Source organism: Lampetra fluviatilis, chromosome 49 (assembly GCF_964198595.1).
Source record: "Lampetra fluviatilis chromosome 49, kcLamFluv1.1, whole genome shotgun sequence".
Taxonomy (NCBI): domain Eukaryota; kingdom Metazoa; phylum Chordata; class Hyperoartia; order Petromyzontiformes; family Petromyzontidae; genus Lampetra; species Lampetra fluviatilis.
The window spans coordinates 5,157,560-5,177,146 of NC_136323.1; the positions used below are offsets into that span (position 1 = coordinate 5,157,560).

General features: G+C 51.3%; 1 protein-coding gene across 1 annotated transcript in view; it reads right to left on the reverse strand.

Moving 5' to 3' along the window:
• Nucleotides 1-376: 376 nt before the first annotated feature.
• ASS1 (argininosuccinate synthase 1) overlaps nt 377-19,587 on the reverse strand; it is a 76,035-nt gene continuing 56,824 nt past the window's right edge. The window contains exons 12-15 of the mRNA XM_078877806.1: nt 16,257-16,388; nt 5,068-5,224; nt 2,243-2,308; nt 377-1,066 (exon numbers count right to left, since the gene is read on the reverse strand). Coding sequence (XP_078733932.1) covers nt 1,009-1,066; nt 2,243-2,308; nt 5,068-5,224; nt 16,257-16,388 — 413 coding nt within the window. The 3' untranslated portion in view covers nt 377-1,008. The remainder of the gene's footprint in view (nt 1,067-2,242; nt 2,309-5,067; nt 5,225-16,256; nt 16,389-19,587) is intronic.

Genomic DNA, 19,587 nt, shown 5'->3' on the forward strand with positions numbered 1-19,587 from the left:
AAGAGTATATTGTTTTATACTTTCCAATTCAGGTTCAAATCCTTCATGCACTCGACGTGTCCGTCTGCCAGTAAGAGAGCGGCAGCGGAGGACGCTATAACGCTCGTAAAGATGATCTGATACGAACAAAAACTTTAGCCGCGTTGCTTCTCAGAACTTATCCTCTTGAAAACTGGACTCATTGATTTTTTCTTAGGGTCTCCCGAAAGTCGAAAGATGCAACCCCTAAGGTAAAAGCACTGCTTGCAAATATGGAGACCCGCACGTGGCCATGGCCGCTTCCCACCGGCTTATGTGCAGCTGATTACATACGTCCGAAGAAAAAGGCACGTGACAAAGCATTACATCACCCATGCCTACGACGCATGGTCTTTTTTTTTCTCCCAACTTGTTAATTTTATTGTGCGTTCACCGCTTACGTGAATGAACAAGACACTGTCAAAACAACTCAGTGCGATAAAATCCGGCGATATCTGAACTCGAACCCGGGGCCCTGAAAGTGTCGCCGGATCAATTATTTTATACCGGGAATCAGAGAATGACTCTACAAAGCATACATTTTGAACAATGAAATATTTTTCTTGTAAAATCAGAAGCCAAGCAAGCGTGAGCCTGGGAGACAACTGCCTGAGAATGAGACCGCAAGGTGGCCAGGCAAATTGGCGTACATAAATAGAATCTTGAATCGATGCCTGCGGAAGCTTTGAGCGTTACCCCCTCGAACGAACGATGGGTTTTCTACGGGTGCTACGCTTTCCTCCCGCATTCAATTTAAACATTTATCAATAGATTGCGCCAACTCGGTTGGCCTAGCGTGGTTGGCGTGATTGGCATGGGTACTGGTGCAAGGAATGAAATGGGCCCCCCCCCCCCCCCCCGTACTCTGTGTGACTCTGGCCTGGGCAGCAGTGTAGTGCGTGGGAGTTAAAACGTTGGCTTGCGAGAGTCAAAAACATCGGGCCGAGGGCATCAAACGCTGGGGCCTTGGCATAAGCTCGAAGAAACCTATCACACGCTCGGCAGCTGCGATTCCAACTTGGTGCGCAGCCGACGGTATTCTTGAAGCCTGTGAAAGGGCACACATGCGGGCACGTGTCAGTTTCGCGCGACATCTCACGCCAACCCGAATTGCGTGAAGCTGGGAAATTTCTCACTCCTTGGTTCTTTCGGTGAAGTCACGTGGGTAGAAAAATAATAGATCGCGACGTTTCGATCGCAACGCAAGCAATCGTCATCAGGTGGGGGAAACCACAGCAAGAAAAAAAAATCAAGATTGGGACATTTCTGTGAGGCTCAACCGAGCCACATGGTGAGTTGGCAGCTCCACCCACTACTTGGGTAGCTCCACCCACTAATTGGGTAGCCCCACCCACTACTCGGGTAGCTCCACCGACTACTCGGGTAGCTCCACCCGCTACTCAGGTAGCTCCACCCACTACTCAGGTAGCCCCACCCACTACTTGGGTAGCTCCACCCACTACTCGGGTAGCCCTACCCACTACTCGGGTAGCCCTACCCACTACTCAGGTAGCCCCACCCACTACTCAGGTAGCTCCACCCACTACACGGGTAGCTCCACCCACTACTTAGTTAGCTCCACCCACTACTCGGGTAGCTCCACCCACTACTTGGGTAGCTCCACCCACTACTCATGTAGCTCCACCCATTACTCAGGTAGCTCCACCCACTACTCATGTAGCTCCACCCACTACTCAGGTAGCTCCACCCACTACTCATGTAGCTCCACCCACTACTCATGTAGCTCCACCCACTACTCAGGTAGCTCCACCCACTACTCAGGTAGCTCCACCCCTACTCAGGTAGCTCCACCCACTACTCATGTAGCTCCACCCACTACTCATGTAGCTCCACCCACTACTCAGGTAGCTCCACCCACTACTCAGGTAGCTCCACCCATTACTCAGGTAGCTCCACCCACTACTCAGGTAGCTCCACCCACTACTTGAGTAGCCCCACTGACTGGGTAGCCCCGCCCACTGTTCAGTCCCCACACCATTCAGGAAGTGCTGAACACCTTTTCTTTATGAATCTAGCACGAGGTCTGTGTCACGGTCGCTCACGGGAAATGCGTTGCAGGGGCCGATTGCCGGTGACGATGCTCGAGGAAATGCTCCAGTGGCATCGTAGCGCAAGCTCTCGCTGACGTGCGGTGCCGGGTTCCGAAGAGGGTTAGGGGTGAGGCGTGGTGAGGCGGGGTGAGTGGTGTGAGCTGGGACCTCACCGGAGCGAGTTGATCTTGATGAACCCCGCGGCATCTACGGGGTCATAGTCTCCCTGGACGTTCATGCTGTGAATGAGAGACGGAAACTCCACAATCAGAATCCGAATATTTATTTACGCCGGAGGAATCCGATGAGCTGCGCTTTTTAACAGATGTCCAGTGACGTGAGTTTCACCCACAGCCAGAATAAATATTTTTTTTATGTTAGAAAATCTTTTCGTGTCCGGCCCACCACATCCCCGATACAACTCTCGCTATTGGCCGTGGCTGCTACTCGTTCCACCTACCCCAGTCGACCGGCGCACCCCGGCAAATATTCAGTGTGAAATGAAAGCGAAAACAGCCAAAGGGGCATCCCCTGCAAGTGCCATCTCGCACCACTGCTGGCGGAAGGGCTTCCAACAGAAGGGGCACGAGAAAGCCCATGGGCCTACTCTTCCATGCCGGCCAGGATGTCTCGGAAGAGCTGGGAGCAGGCAGAGGGATTTGACAAAACAAACTCGTGCCGTCGTTCCGACCGCAAACGCCAGCCAATCGAACCGGCGACCTCCGGATTGCAAATGCAGCGCCTGAAAATAATGCCACGATCTCTTCATCGACGTCGAATGCAAATTTTCAAACCATATCATGAACTTAAGTATCCACTTCAATTGATCAATCGACGCATTGTTAAATGTCTAATTGTTGACACCCAACACCGCCCCCTATTACCGCTGCTCTGACAACATCCAGGGAAGCAATTGGGCATGCGAATAAATAAAAACCAGACAAACACATCACATCACAACACATTAAAATATATGTATTCCCCTCCCACTTTTCCCCGCGTCTACGCGATAATTTCTACGTGCCGAGCGACGCGTCGCATAAAAGCGCTGAAGGCTGCGAATTTTTTTTTTTAATCTGCAAATGGGAACCCATCGCCCGACAGATAGGCGGAGGGGGGGATGATGCTTGGCCTTGACCACGGTAAAAGCGGGCGTCTTGTACACAAGCCACCTAATGGGGTCCCCTTTCACCAGAAGGTCCCCCTCTCCGCGGCTGGCGCTTGCCTCCCTTTATCCCTTTATTAAATCCGCGAGCCGAGAGCACAAAAGCGGCCACTCGAAACAGTCAAGTGTTTAATGTGCGCGTCTATGGCGGCGGGGACGTATTGTTATTTATCAATTTGCGTTTTATTGTGTCGATTTTCTCCTCTCTATTGCATCCCCCCCCCCCCAAACGTCTCTCTATTTTAAATGAGTTGCCCGTGCCACCTCCGCTGCCTCTCCACTTCGATGGGGGGCCCAGCCCCCACCCCCCCCCCAAGCCATCGTGCCGTCCCCCCCCCCCCCCTTTCTGTCGCCAGCTCGTACTGATGAAGCGGCAGCAGCAGCAGGCAAAGCGCCGCACACGCAGCAGCAGCAGAAGAGGGAGAGACAATCGGAAACACTTTGCGCTGCACTGCTCACAAAGGACGCGTCCCTGCGGCCAGGGGGGGGGGACGTTAATGTGCTCCGAGCACCTCGAGCGCACGCACTCACGCGAGGATTCCTTTCAGCGACGCGTCGAACAAAACAAAAAATAAACCCGCGCGCAGATCGTGCCCCGCCAGAAACGCCGATCCAATTCGCGCGTCACGGCCGCCCCCCTTTTGTCGATCCGCTGCTGGACGGGCGCGGCGGACGCCCACACCGTCTCTGCGGTCGTGGGTGCAGGCGTTTTCTCTTTTGGTGCATGGTCATACTTCAACGCGAGACGGTGAATTGGCGGACGGATGTCGCTCGCCGCTGATGCCAATCGCGCGCACGGGAATCGAAGTCGGGTGACCGGATTTTGACATCGCGGTGCGCGCTCGCCGCTGCGCTACGAATCCTCAACCACCCCCACCCCCCCCCACCCCCTCTTCTGACTCCTGTTTATTCGGAAGCAGTTATGAAAATAAATCCGTTCCGGGTGATATGGAATAACGAATGTTGTGGTGGGGGTTGATGGATTAATTAATTGGAATTTGGCCACGGTTGATTTGGCGATCCAGCTCCTGTGTTTGGCGGCTCAGTGCTGGCGCTTACACGGCTATCGACGTTTCGCCAGATAATATTACTAAAAATTAAAACGATAAAATTTTGACCAGGCACGGCCCACTGAGCTACAAATGACAGCTCAGCGAAGTGGCTTTATCATCAAGTGGAAACGTAGAGCAGCCAAATACTCTAAGCGTATGTTTCTAAACGTGGAGGGAAAACCCGGAGGACCCGCAGAAAAGTCCACAGAGAGAGAGAGACACGCAAACTCCAAATATACAGCAGCAGGCGTCAGGGTCAGGATCGAACCCACGACCTCCTGTATACCAGGCGAGGTTGTTAACATCTCCTAGCCACCGTGATGATGATGAGAGAGAGAGACACGCAAACTCCAAATATACAGCAGCAGGCGTCAGGGTCGGGATCAAACCCACGACCTCCTGTATACCGGGCGAGGTAGTTAACATCTCCTAGCCACCGTGATGATGATGAGAGAGAGAGACACCGCAAACTCCAAATAAACAGCAGCAGGCGTCAGGGTCGGGATCGAACCCACGACCTCCTGCACACCAGGCGAGGTAGTTAACATCTCCTAGCCACCGTGATGATGATGAGAGAGAGAGACACGCAAACTCCAAATATACAGCAGCAGGCGTCAGGGTCGGGATCAAACCCACGACCTCCTGTATACCGAGCGAGGTAGTTAACATCTCCTAGCCACCGTGATTATGATGAGAGAGAGAGACACCGCAAACTCCAAATAAACAGCAGCAGGCGTCAAGGTCGGGATCGAACCCACGACGTTGACCCACGGGGCCTCACCTTACGAGCTGCTCGTTGTAGAGGGACAGCGGCGAGTGGCGACCCAGCACGTACACGTGGCCCTTGGACACGGAAAGACGCACGAAGCCCTCCACGTTGTTCTGGGAGCGAGAGATGGACTCGCGCACAAACTCGCACTCGGGGCTGAACCAGAAGCCTGCTCACGCACACACAAGGTAGTGCCACCGTGTTAATTCAACTCGTGACATCCACCATGTTAATTCAATTCCTTACACTACCGTGTTAATTCAACTCGCGACACCACCACGCTAATTCAACTCACTACACCATCACGCTAATTCAACTCGCTACACGACCACGCTAATTCAACTCGCTACACCACCACGCTAATTCAACTCACTACACCACCGTGTTAATTCAACTCACTACACCACCATGTTAATTCACTCGTGTAACCACCATGTTAATTCAACTCGCTACACCACCACGCTAATTCAACTCACTACACCACCACGCTAATTCAACTCACTACATCATCACGCTAATTCAACTCAATACCACCACGCTAATTCAACTCACTACACCACCACGCTAATTCAACTCACTACACCACCACGCTAATTCAACTCACTACACCACCACGCTAATTTAACTCACTACACCATCACGCTAATTCAACTCGCTACACCACCACGTTAATTCAAGTCCCTACACCACCACGCTAATTCAACTCACTACACCATCACGCTAATTCAACTCCCTACACCACCACGCTAATTCAACTCGCTACACCACCACGCTAATTCAACTCCCTACACCACCACGCTAATTCAACTCACTACACCACCACGCTAATTCAACTCACTACACCATCACGCTAATTCAACTCCCTACACCACCACGCTAATTCAACTCACTACACCACCACGCTAATTCAACTCGCTACACCACCACGCTAATTCAACTCCCTACACCACCACGCTAATTCAACTCACTACACCACCACGCTAATTCAACTCGCTACACCACCATGCTAATTCAACTCGCTACACCACCACGCTAATTCAACTCCCTACACCACCACGCTAATTCAACTCACTACACCATCACGCTAATTCAACTCCCTACACCACCACGCTAATTCAACTCGCTACACCACCACGCTAATTCAACTCCCTACACCACCACGCTAATTCAACTCACTACACCACCACGCTAATTCAACTCGCTCCACCACCACGCTAATTCAACTTACTACATCACCACGCTAATTCAACTCACTACACCACCACGCTAATTCAGCTCACTACACCATCACGCTAATTCAACTCACAACACCACCACGCTAATTCAACTCACAACACCACCACGCTAATTCAACTCACAACACCACCACGCTAATTCAACTCACTACACCACCACGCTAATTCAACTCGCTACACCACCACGCTAATTCAACTCACTACACCACCACTCTAATTCAACTCACTACACCATCACGCTAATTCAACTCACTACCACCACGCTAATTCAACTCACTACACCACCACGCTAATTCAACTCACTACACCACCACGCTAATTCAACTCGCTACACCACCACGCTAATTCAACTCCCTACACCACCACACTAATTCAACTCACTACACCACCACGCTAATTCAACTCCCTACACCACCACGCTAATTCAGCTCACTACACCATCACGCTAATTCAACTCACAACACTACCACGCTAATTCAACTCACTACCACCACGCTAATTCAACTCACTACACCACCACGCTAATTCAACTCACTACACCACCACGCTAATTCAGCTCACTACACCATCACGCTAATTCAACTCACAACACTACCACGCTAATTCAACTCACCACCACGCTAATTCAACTCGCTACACCACCACGCTAATTCAACTCACTACACCACCACGCTAATTCAACTCACTACACCATCACGCTAATTCAACTCACTACACCACCACGCTAATTCAACTCACTACACCACCACGCTAATTCAACTCACTACACCACCACGCTAATTCAACTCGCTACACCACCACGCTAATTCAACACACTACACCATCACGCTAATTCAACTCACTACACGACCACGCTAATTCAACTCACTACACCACCATGCTAATTCAACTCACTACACCACCACGCTAATTCAACTCGCTACACCACCACGCTAATTCAACTCACTACACCACCACGCTAATTCAACTCACTACACCACCACGCTAATTCAACTCACTACACCACCACTCTAATTCAACTCACTACACCTCCACGCTAATTCAACTCGCTACACCACCACGCTAATTCAACTCACTACACCACCACGCTAATTCAACTCACTACACCACCACGCTAATTCAACTCACTACACCACCACGCTAATTCAACTCACTACACCACCACGCTAATTCAACTCGCTACACCACCACGCTAATTCAACTCACTACACCACCACGCTAATTCAACTCACTACACCACCACGCTAATTCAACTCACTACACCACCACGCTAATTGAACTCGCTACACCACCACGCTAATTCAACTCACTACACCACCACGCTAATTGAACTCGCTACACCACCACGCTAATTCAACTCACTACACCACCACGCTAATTGAACTCGCTACACCACCACGCTAATTCAACTCACTACACCACCACGCTAATTCAACTCACTACACCACCACGCTAATTGAACTCGCTACACCACCACGCTAATTCAACTCACTACACCACCACGCTAATTGAACTCGCTACACCACCACGCTAATTCAACTCACTACACCACCACGCTAATTCAACTCACTACACCACCACGCTAATTCAACACTCCGGCGGTCGACTCGACACGAAACCTACGAAGACATCGACGCGGTGTACGGCCCATCGTCCCCCAGAAACTCCGAACCACTTGGGGAGCGGTCACCTCGAAATAACGGAGACCATTAATCTCGCATGGTCGGCCTGTCGGCTGGTTACGTGAATGAAGCGACAAACGCGGACGAAAACCAAAGATGAATAAATATCTTTGCAGGTATCGGGTTATCCGCGTCCAGCTTGACCACGAGCTGGCCCCGGGGGGGGGGGGGGGGTGGGAATCAGGGCATGAAGGGTCATTCGTCAGGGTTCCGGCCGGTCAGTCACAGGCGCGCCTAATCGAGTCGTTCACAAGTCCGCTAATGGCTTCATTACCGCGGTGGAGGTCCCGTGGCAGGCCACGCACGCACACACACAACGCCGGCTGACCGGGGCTGCCTCGCCACACCGCCCGTGTCATTCAATCAGGCGGGGCCCCCCCCCCCACCCCCCCACCCCCACCGGAGGCTGAGCGCGTCGCATTTTGCTCGCGGCTTTAAAGGTGATACGAGATGAACAGATGTTGCCGGGGTCTGCGGCCCATCTGTCGGCCACACGGTGCTCGTTCGGCCCGCCCGCTCAGCCCGCTGCTTGGAGCGCGAGTGTGTGTGTGTACACACGCAGAGGGGGTTGTGGTGGTGGTGTGTGTGTGTAAACGCAGAGGGGTGGTGTCTGTGTGTGTGTGTGTACACGCAGGGGGTGGTGGTGGTGTGTGTGTGTGTGCAGACGCAGAGGGGTTGTCTGTGTGTGTGTGTGTACACGCAGAGGGGTGGTGGTGTGTGTGTGTGTGCACACGCAGATGGGTGGTGTCTGTGTGTGTGTGTGCACACGCAGAGGGGTTGTCTGTGTGTGTGTACACGCAGAGGGGTGGTTGTCTGTGTGTGTGTGTGTACACGCAGAGGGGTGGTGTCTGTGTGTGTGTGTGCACACGCAGAGGGGTGGTTGTCTGTGTGTGTGTGTACACGCAGAGGGGTGGTTGTCTGTGTGTGTGTGTGCGCGTGTTTGCCAGTTCGCTCGGCCTCTGTGCGCACGCGCGCACTCGGACGCACGCGCATTGGCACAAGACAAAGCTCCCCCCCCCTCCCCTTGTAGCATCAGGCAGAGGCCCTTCGCCACGGGGCAAGTGCTGTTAGCGAGCACCCATGAAGGCCGGCAAGGCACACGAGGGGGTGGGGTGGCCAAGACCACGCCCGGCCGCCTTTGTCTCCCAGAGGTGGGACAAAGCCATTGTTATAAGTCCAAGTCGAGTCGCAAGTCATCAAATTCATGACTCGAGTCCAAGTCACATGACTCGAGTCCACATCTCATAGGTGGGACAAAGTCATTGTTATGCAAGTCCAAGTCGAGTCGCAAGTCATCAAATTCATGACTCGAGTCTGACTCGAGTCCAAGTCACATGACTCGAGTCCACATCTCATAGGTGGGACAAAGTCATTGTTATGCAAGTCCAAATCGAGTCGCAAGTCATCAAATTCATGACTCGAGTCTGACTCGAGTCCAAGTCACATGACTCGAGTCCACATCTCAGAGGTGGGACAAAGTCATTGTTATGCAAGTCCAAGTCGAGTCGCAAGTCATCAAATTCATGACTCGAGTCTGACTCGAGTCCAAGTCACATGACTCGAGTCCACATCTCAGAGGTGGGACAAAGTCATTGTTATGCAAGTCCAAGTCGAGTCGCAAGTCATCAAATTCATGACTCGAGTCTGACTCGAGTCCAAGTCACATGACTCGAGTCCACACCTCTGTTGTCTCCCGAGTGGCGATGTTTACACGCCGCACTAGGTACCCACGAGTCGATCTCGTGGAGGTCCAAGATCGGTTCAAGGTAATCGTCACCGGTGGTGTTGGCCGTGAGTGGGAATCGAATTCGGGTCGCCGGGTTCGTAGCGCAGCGCGCTAACCTCTACGCTACCCACTACACTACCCGCTACACTACCGCTCCCCACACACACACATAACACATTCTAACTTGTGTCTCCAAGTTTGGTTCGACGTGGCGTGGTTTTCTCTCGGGCGAGCCCCGATTGGCAGCACAGCACCTACAGGGAATGTTCGGTTGCATTGGATCACGTTCACGGGCCGACGGCTGAACAGGCAGACGGACAGAGCTAACGCGTGGACGCTCTACGCCCTTGGTTGGAAAGCATAACAGAATCATAGTGTTTTTTTAATTAAATCAAATCGTGACGCTCAACCGCGACATTTTAATCATCAAAGCTCTCACATTGGTGATTCATTGTTTGGCGATCCTGTATTGGCAGAGGTGCACCAGCACAATTAACAGATATACCTCAATGCGTTCATTAATAACGGTGGCAAGGGAAAAAATATATAAAAATATAAAATCGGCGATGATTCAGGCAGAGGCCCTTCACCATAGCGCGTAAATAACGAGTGTCGCCTATTTTTTTTTATTTGCATATTTTCTCTTTGAAGGCTACGGTGTTATTGACGAATGCGTTTCAAATGTTTTTTTTTTTGCCCATGAGGAAAAACAGAAACCTGTCAATTTTTTTCTCTGCAATCGAAACACTTAAGACAGAAACGGTGGGGGGGGGGAGGTGGCGATGGTGGGAGACTTCTCAATATTGTGGCAAACTACATGAACCACAACAGATTGGAAATGTTGTGTATTTTCTCTCCAACACACAGCCCGTGTGCTGTACTAGTGACGAATTGCCATGTTCGGTTTACGGGACAAACCGCACTAATTGGCTGTGTCGGGTGGTGGCGGGTTTCACGACACATTTATATTTTTTGACTTAAAGCTTTCGTGCCTGCAGGAATTCATATTGTTTGGGTCTTTCGGTAAAGTCGCGTAGATAGACACCTATCTACGCGTTATTTTTTGTCATTTTCTTCAAACCTATCAACGTCACTTTGCCGAAAGACGCAAAGAATATACATTTAGATTTACGCCATGTAACCCAAACAAACAAAAAACCCTGTATTGGTCACGAAATCCTCCTACGTGTGAAACCACAACAGCGCTCTTTATTTACCCAACAATAGGCCTCACCGAGTCTCAAGACTCATTTTCAAGAGCCGCGTGTGTGTCCCCCCCCCCCGCGCCCCTCGACCGATCCCACCGCGCCGTTGCAACACCGCCAACAACACCGTTCGACCCGATGCCTTCCCGACGCCAAAAGTGCAATGGCCCCAAGCGGCCCAGTGGGGTCCTGGATTCACGTAAAATCATTGGGGGGGGGGGGGGGAGCCAAGTGCAGTCACCTCGCCACATCTCTGCCTCTTGCCTGTATATCTCTGCCGTCTTCTTTATCGGAGGGTTTGAGGTGAGGGGCGGACACCAAAGCCAAAGATCTCCCGTGTAGCCTTAACATACTTTTGGGGCAAGTGCCGTTCGCGAACACCGCTGATGGCCGGAAGGGCACACGGAGGGGTGGGTGGCCAGCACCACGCCACCACCACCACTCAAAGCAGCAGCAGCAGCAACAGCAGCAGTAAGCGTGTGTCCAACCCCATGACTTTCGCCAACCACTAATTAGAAGTTTGGAATCTGCGCCATTCATTACAGGAAGCCGCTGCTGTGCTAGACAGTGAGCACAGCCGGTTGTTTCACAGCAGGGGGCAACCTTGCGGTGTGTAATCCAAATGTAATCCCAATTGCTGTATGTAGTCCTGATGTAATCCCAATTGATGTGTGTAATCCCAATGTAATGCCGATTGCTGTGTGTATAACCTCAATGTAATCCCGATTGCCGTTTGTATATCTCAATGTAATCCCAATTGCCGTGTGTATATCCCAATGTAATCCCAATTTGTTGTGTGTAACCTCAATGTAATCCCCATTGCCATGTGTAATCCCAATGTAATACCAATTGCTGTGTGTATATCCCAATGTAATCTCAATTTGCTGTGTGTAACCTCAATGTAATGCAAATTGCCGTGTGTAATCCCAGACAATAATTTGCGGTGTAATTTTTCAAATTTTGAAAGAAACAAAAAAACATTCTTACCTTGACGCACGGCACACGATGATCAACTATTTTACAGTGACGTCAGCAAATAAAACTAAAAGCTACAAACAATGTTTGTATTTTACTAGGTAAGGCCCACTGGGCGATATGGCCCTGGCCACAAATGATAGCTCAACAAAGTGGCTTATCAAGTGGAAAATTTATCACAGCCAAATACTCTAAATACGTGTTGATTCAAAATTTGGAGAGGAAAACCGGAGGGCCCGGAGAAAAATCCACGTGACCAGGGGGAGAGAGACATGCAAACTGCGAATATACAGCAGCAGGCGTCCGGTTTCAGGATTAGAACCCACGACCTCCTGTACACCAGGCGAGGTAGTGAACATCTCGTTACTGTGGCGCTCCAATCTTTTCACATCCACTGCGAAGCAGGTGGCACGTCGAGTTCTGCGGTTAATGCCGCAGTGCAGCAATAACCAGGGCGGCCTGACGGATTCCAACCGTGAGCCACGGCCGACTGACGCACGGCCGTCACGACCGAGGCTGTAGATTTCATTCTAGATTTGAAGATTTCGCAAGGATTCATAGGATTCATACTCTTAGGTTTTTTTCTGTAAAGTCACGTAGGTAAAAAAATTTAATTAAAATTAATAAAAGTAATAATAGAAATAAAATAAAATAAAAAATCACGACGTTTCGGAGGCAACACAAGTCTCCGTCATCAGGTGGAACCGTCACAGCCAGATTTACTGTATCAAGTGAGGCAGAGATTCCAAAATCTGTAGATTTCAGTCGTGCGGGCAGCCCCAGAGCCTTGGGGCGAAGGGGGACGGGCGGGTGGGTGGGCGGGGGGGGGGGGTAGCCAGGCAGAGAGGCAGAGAGGCAGGGGAGACGTACAGGTGTGTGGGCATTATCCCGAGGGCATTTCCCATCCCCTGACATGGCCCCCCCGCCCCCCGATCGACGCCGCCCCGCCCCCTCCTCCACAACCGAGGTCCCCTGAGCACACGAAAGCTCCCTTATCCCCACTCACATCTCTAAGTCCCTTATGTTGGCAGTGAGGGAGCAGTGGCGGGGGGGGAAGAGTGGTGGGCCGGGGGTGGTAGGTGGGGGCAGGAGGGGAAGTGAGGGAGATGCGCTGGACGCGTGAGAGCCCAGGGTGGTATGGCTGCAGTGTGAAGTCGCCCGTGTGTGAATGAACGGGTGAGCGGTTTTTGCGCTCTTTCAATCAATCGCTCGCTCGATCGCTCAATCGCTATCACCCTAAACCGACCATTCAATCAAGCGTCTCACTCATTCACTTAATCGTTCACTTACTCCTCGGTAATTAATTCAATCGGTGTCTAACCCGTGCACTTGGCCGTTCGTTCGATGAGCGTTTGTCTAATCTGCTCATGCACCAATTCATTCATTCTGTCAGCATCTCACTCACTCACCCGCCCGCCCACTCAATTATCCACTCACTCACTCAACGTAAAACCAATTCATTACGACATTTACTCACTCACTCACTCATCCCGCTCACTCACCGACCCACCCTAAAAATTACAGCCATTCGTAAGCTCGTTTACTCAACTCCCAAATTCAATAACTCACCGGCTCGCCCAACTCGCAACTCGCTCTCAATCCACCCTTACCCGACCAGGCCTCGCCGCTCGCCCCCGGACAAATTCATCATCGACCGCTCAAACTTTGAGCCGGTCACGCGACGCCAAGCTCCTCCGGTGAGCTTTCCAGCCAGCCGAGGACGTTACCCCTTCGCCGATGAGCTCTGAAGAAGGGCCATTACCCGAAACGTCGCCTGTTATATACGCATTTTTTTTATTTTAAGGCTGCACGCACTGTATTGATGAATATATAACGGAGGGGTTTGCCCCCCCCCCCGCTCCTTTAAAATGTCTCCATCGGATGGGCACTCCAGGTGCTTCAGAGGGAGAGAAAGCGGCTCGCAATCACAAAGTCGCAAGTTCAAATCCTGGTTTTGAGGGGGGAGGCTTGATTCAGCCCATCATCCGTCCCTCCGGGGTCGATAAAGTGAGTAGGTACCAAGTTGATGTCAAAACAGGTTTTCTTATGGAGAGACTCGGCCCCATCACAGCAATGTGGAATTTCTACTGTCTCAGGGCTGCAATGTGAGAGGAGCACCAGTCCTCCCTCCACTCCCTCCCTCTCTCCCTTCACTCCTTTCCTCTCACCCCTCCCTCTCTCCCTCGCTCCTTCCACTCCCCTCCCTCCACTCCCCTCCCTTCACTCCCCTCCCTCCATTCCCTCTCTCCCTCCACTCCCCTCCCCTCCCTCTCTCCCCTCCCCATCTCCCCCAACCTCAAGCCTGCCCTTAACCCCAAATCAACGTCACATTAACCCTGATGAATAAGCACGGAGCGCTAATGCGGCAGTGGGTTTCACAAAGGAGCCCTCTCCCCCCCCCACGCGTTCCCTTCTTGTTGGTTATTGTGAACCGCCGTCAAATCGCTGCCATCGGCACTTGGCGCCTTTTGGCGGTGGAGGGAGTCGAGGGGGGAGTCGGGGGGGGGAGTTGAAACAATGAATATTACTACGATGATGATGATCTGCAAATGATGATGATCGTCAATAATAATCATCATCATAATCGTCCGATGACTATAATGAAATTATTACCAAAATGATCAGGAAACATTTGTCTTCAATAACCATCATCATCATTAATAAATCATCATCAGTCATCATCAGCGTTACGATGAGAATCAATAATAATAATAATCACTCATCATTAGTATCGTCACAATCCATCCACATTATCATCATCATCATCATCATCACCGCCATCACATTATAAATACAAACAAACAAAAAACATCAATTTTGCCAATTGGGATGAAACACCGTCCCCCCTCCCAATGGACGAAGACTCCTCTTGAATTCTCAGATAAAAGGGTAAAAGAAAACCTATTACTACTTCTCACCTCTGGTTAAACAAAATAAAACTTCGCGTCAAAGTGTTCATTCCCATTGAGCACAAGGAGGAGCCTTGGCAGAGTCTCATCTCAAAGATTCATTACGGGCAGGGAATGAATGGCAGGGGAGGGGCACGGAGGGGAGGGGGGGAGGAGGGGCGGGGTGGGTGGGTGGGTGGGGGGCACTGCAGCCCAGTAAACCGTGGCAAAGAGGGCACAGCTGTGGATACTACAAAGAGGCCAGGGTTTATTTTCCGTAGAGCTGCAAGACCTCTGCCGTGGACAGACCGACTCGTTGTTCCTACAATGATGATTATGATCTTTTGACCACAGCCCCCCCCCCCACCAATTTCCCCCCCCCCACTGCCCCCCCCACTGCCTCCCACCCTCGGCTCCAAGCAACAAAGGCCCAGCTCGGCACACGCGCATTTCTAGGCGCGGGTTTTTTTTCCCCCCCCCCTCCTCCTCTGGCTTTCAAATTCCTTTCCTGATCATCTCCCTTATCTTCCACCGGGTTTTCTTTAGCGAGAGCAACAACAGCCTTTGTCTCGGCACCGATCACCGATGACTGCACAAAAACAACACATTAAATTTGGCCCTTCCAGCTTAATTTGGCCAAATTCCAGCCGATGAGAGTAAAAAACTATCAGTTTGACCATCGAGCGACGGACATCGCTCTCCGTGGCGGGGGCGGGTGGGAAAGTGCTGCCCCCTCCCCTCCCTTCCCACCACCACCACCCCATGTGGAGCAGAGGTTACTCGAAGCATTCTCAGACGTAGCTCTGTCGTATCCACTTCAGCGGGCTGTCATTCTCCGACGCCGGTTTATGCGCTGCCCGAGTGGATGCTCGGTGACGTGGCGTCAACATCGCCACCGGCGATTGAGTTGGCGGGAAAAGAGAAAACAGAAATCAAACTCTTCTGTGCGTTCGACACGCAAAGAACACTCTGTGCAGTGCGTACAGAAGGTGTGCCTCTATCGCGGCTGAAGTGGCCTAACTGACGGAGGCTTTAGATAAAAGGTATTAAACATCGAGGTACCAACCCCGATTCGTGCAAACGTTCAGTGGCTCTCTTGAACTATACTCAAAAAAGTGTTTTACCAAGCAAGGTCCACTGAGCTATGTAGCTCTATTTCAGTAGCGACTTGACCACGAATTTTAGCACAACAAAGTGGCTTATCACCATCACGTGGACATTTATAGAAGCCAAATAACTCTAAACGCGCGACGTTTATTCTAAATGTGGAGGGAAAAACCGGAGGACCCAGGGAAACATCCACACGACCACGGGGAGAGAGACACACAAACTCCAGGTGTCAGGGTCGGGATCGAACCCACGACCTCCTGTATACCAGGCGAGGTAGTTAACATCTCACCACCTCCGGGCCGAGGCAGTGGGAGAAATGGCACGATCCTATGGCGGGGGATCAGTCCGTCCGCAGGGCAGCCGCTGACGATGCGTCATACCGTTGTAGACTTGCTCGGAGAAGTTGAGGGCGAGGCCTTCCTTGATCTTGCGGAGCTCGCGGTCCATAGTGAAGGCCTCGATGTCCAAGTGGGCGGCGAGAAGCACGGTGCCGGCAGGGGTCTCGTAGATGCCTGGCAACACAACCGATAGTCATCAATGTCAACATCGTCAATGTCATCTTCATTAGTAACATCGTCATCAGTATCGTAATCATCATCAACGTCGTCGTCATGGCCATTCGTCGCATCGTCATCTTTGGTGAGTAACATCATCATCGTCGTCGTCATCATCATCATCTGTGTCATGACTAGCATCGTCATCATCATCAACATTGTCATCATCATTAATAGAATCATCATTATCATTCGTAACATCCTGATCATCATATCATCGTGGATTGTTAACGCGCCGAAACGTGAACCTCATCAATGCGGTGGTCGCGGATCTGCACACAGATCACCGCATTGATGACCTCACCGACCGACGTCCATCGAGCACGTGTTGTTGTTTTTCTCCGCCGGCGGGGCACAAGGAGAGGCAAACTGGGCCAGCGGCAGTGCCCCCCGCCGGGGACGGCTGCTTGCGTTGCGGCCGAAACGTCGTGAGAATTATTTTATTATGTTTTATTTTTATTATTTTATTACTTCCCTTCTACGTGACTTTACCGAACGAACCAAGAAGATGAATCCCTGCAGTCACGAAAGCTTTAAATCGAAATTTGGCGCGTTATTTTTAACGGACGTGGCCAGAAACCAAAATGAAATTAGCGGCGACAATAGCCACGTCAGACAATTGTCCTAACAGCAGCAACCGCGTTAGCAATTACGGCGGCAAGTTCCATCGGGAGGGCCCACGCGGCCGCGCGCGTTTGTGCGTTTGCGTGTTGTGCGTGTGCTGTGCATGCGTGCGTGTGTTGCCTGCGCGCGTGTGTGGAACGGTTGAGATGTGCGTGGGTGGCCGGGTGGGCACAGAGGGGCGGCTCGCGAAACAATTTGAACGGTTACAACGCGTCGCGTCGTCACGGGCCTGTGACACGAACAACACATTTTTTGCATATAAATACTTTAAAGTTTTTTCCTTTGCAATTTTGGCTGGATTCGTGACATTTGCTTTACTTACTCGGCTAAATTTGGCACCTGATTAACATCCCGCCCGCCCACGCAATATTAAGGAGGCACCGTTAATTTCTTATGCAAGACGGTGACGCAAGCGATGCCTTGGCCCCGACAGACTAACATCAACTCACGGCGTTGTTCCTAATCGCCAATCATGCCGTGCTCGCATTAACCCGGGTGAAGCAGAGTGCGCTCAATTTTGGTCGTCAACTTTTGATCAACTTCTCAACTTCATTCAAACCTCGTCTTTCGGTGTCGTCGCAGCCACAAAATGGAACGCCGGTTACCGATGGTTGCAACCACGCGCCAACAAAGCTTCCGTTCGGAATTCTGGCCCGAGAAAGCGGACATCACAGAACTATTTGTGAGATTGCGGAAGTGACCTCCTCGCCACACATTGTGGTGGGAGGGGGCAGCGTCACTCGATACCCTTCTGGGGAGATATCTGTCGCACGGCGTAAGCTGAATATTGAAATTCTTAGACCTGCAATTCTGCCGACCGATGCATAAAAAAGAGCGAATGATTGTGATGCCATATACGGTGCGGTCGTCCATCGACTCACTACATTTGAGAACCCGGCTTAACCGTAGGCGGCAAATCCACCGTCGCAACCACCCGCCACCATACAAAAAAGTTGCACATCTTGTGCACTCTCTAAGTCATCTAAAAAATGTAGCGCCCTCTAGCGTCTGGGTTAAAGAGGCCACCTGAAGTGACCTCGGGAGGGCGTTCTGCAATATCCGTTTCCGCGGGTCGTTCTCTTAACCCTTTCCCGTTCCGAGATGACTGCAAAAGTTGCAGGGTGGGTCCCGTCGACCGACGAATCGCATTCACCGCAGAGAACCGTAGCGACACGACCGCGCTCTGCAATAGCCGACGCCGAAATGTGCCGCACGGCCTTCCGAGGGAGCCTCGCTACCGACAGAGTCATTTAATTTAAATCCCTGCTCCGATGACGCACACGTACTGCTGCGCGAGAGCTCCGAATGGATTCCTCATCTCGGGGCGTGACAACAGAGAGCACAATTGCAATCCAATTGGGGGAAGGATGGTGGGAGGAAAAAAGAGAGAGTTGATTTTTTGTTGTTGCGGCGATCGAGAGCATCTGACTTCAGATCAAGTTGAACGTTATCACGCTGAATACCTATAAGCATAAGTTCTACCCTTTCTGGCAATGTTGGACCAATCAGTTTCAAAGACACAACATAGACTACCAGAGCATGTGTTTTTGTGTTTGCATGTTCACCACAAGTACATGTGGTTAATGCAGACACGATTCCTTGCAAAAGGTTTCAGTTTGGTGTTTTAACATCTTAACACAACTGTTTTATTATTTCCAGAAAGGGTAAAACCTACTCTTATATTTCGATGTAAAGCTTTCGTGACTGCAGGGATTCATCTTCTTGGTTCTTTTGGTAAAGTCACGTAGACTGGAAATGATAAATAATAAATTATGTTTTATTTTTATTGTTTTATCATTTCCAATCTACGTGACTTTACCGAAAGAACCAAGAAGACTACTCTTATATGCTGATACTGGCAAGGGAAGTTCCCATGACGCTCGATAACATCTGAACGCTTCGTCAAATTTGAAAAGTGTTTCACCGCAATTCACTCAATTGGAATCTCCGTAGCAATCATCCGTCTGTGTGGATGTACGTCGAGTTCGCGCCGCAGCAACGTAGCCAACGGTGCCATCCTCTCCCGACTGCGGAACAACTCGGCAGGACCCTCCTGACTAAGAGGCCCGGAGCGAGGCGTTCCTGCGTCGTCAGCAACGACGGGCCTGACGACGATACCGGCGAGACGGAACAACGCCTCGCCATCGCTTTCCTTCCATCCGACCGATTCTGCAGCGGCAGTTGCAGAGTCGACACCGGATCTTCCCGGTCTGCTCTCACAGTCCTCAGTACAGCCAGGTCTTCCCATCGTCCCACGAGTGGGAGTAGGAGGGGAGGGAGGGGGAGGGAGAAGCCAGAGCCTTACAACTTTAACAAAAAATAACCGCTGGCAGATGGAGGAGGGGGGAGTGGAGGATGAGTGGTGGATTAGATGCGGGCAGGAAGGGGTTTGGGGGATGGTTGTGGGGGGGGGGGGCCGGGAGTAAACTGCACCACCACCACCCGCCCCCCCCCCCCTTTTCAAGAAAAAAAAACCGAGCAGATTTTTGTGCAGCCTCTCGTTATCTCATCGCCAGGACGAGCAATTAGCGCC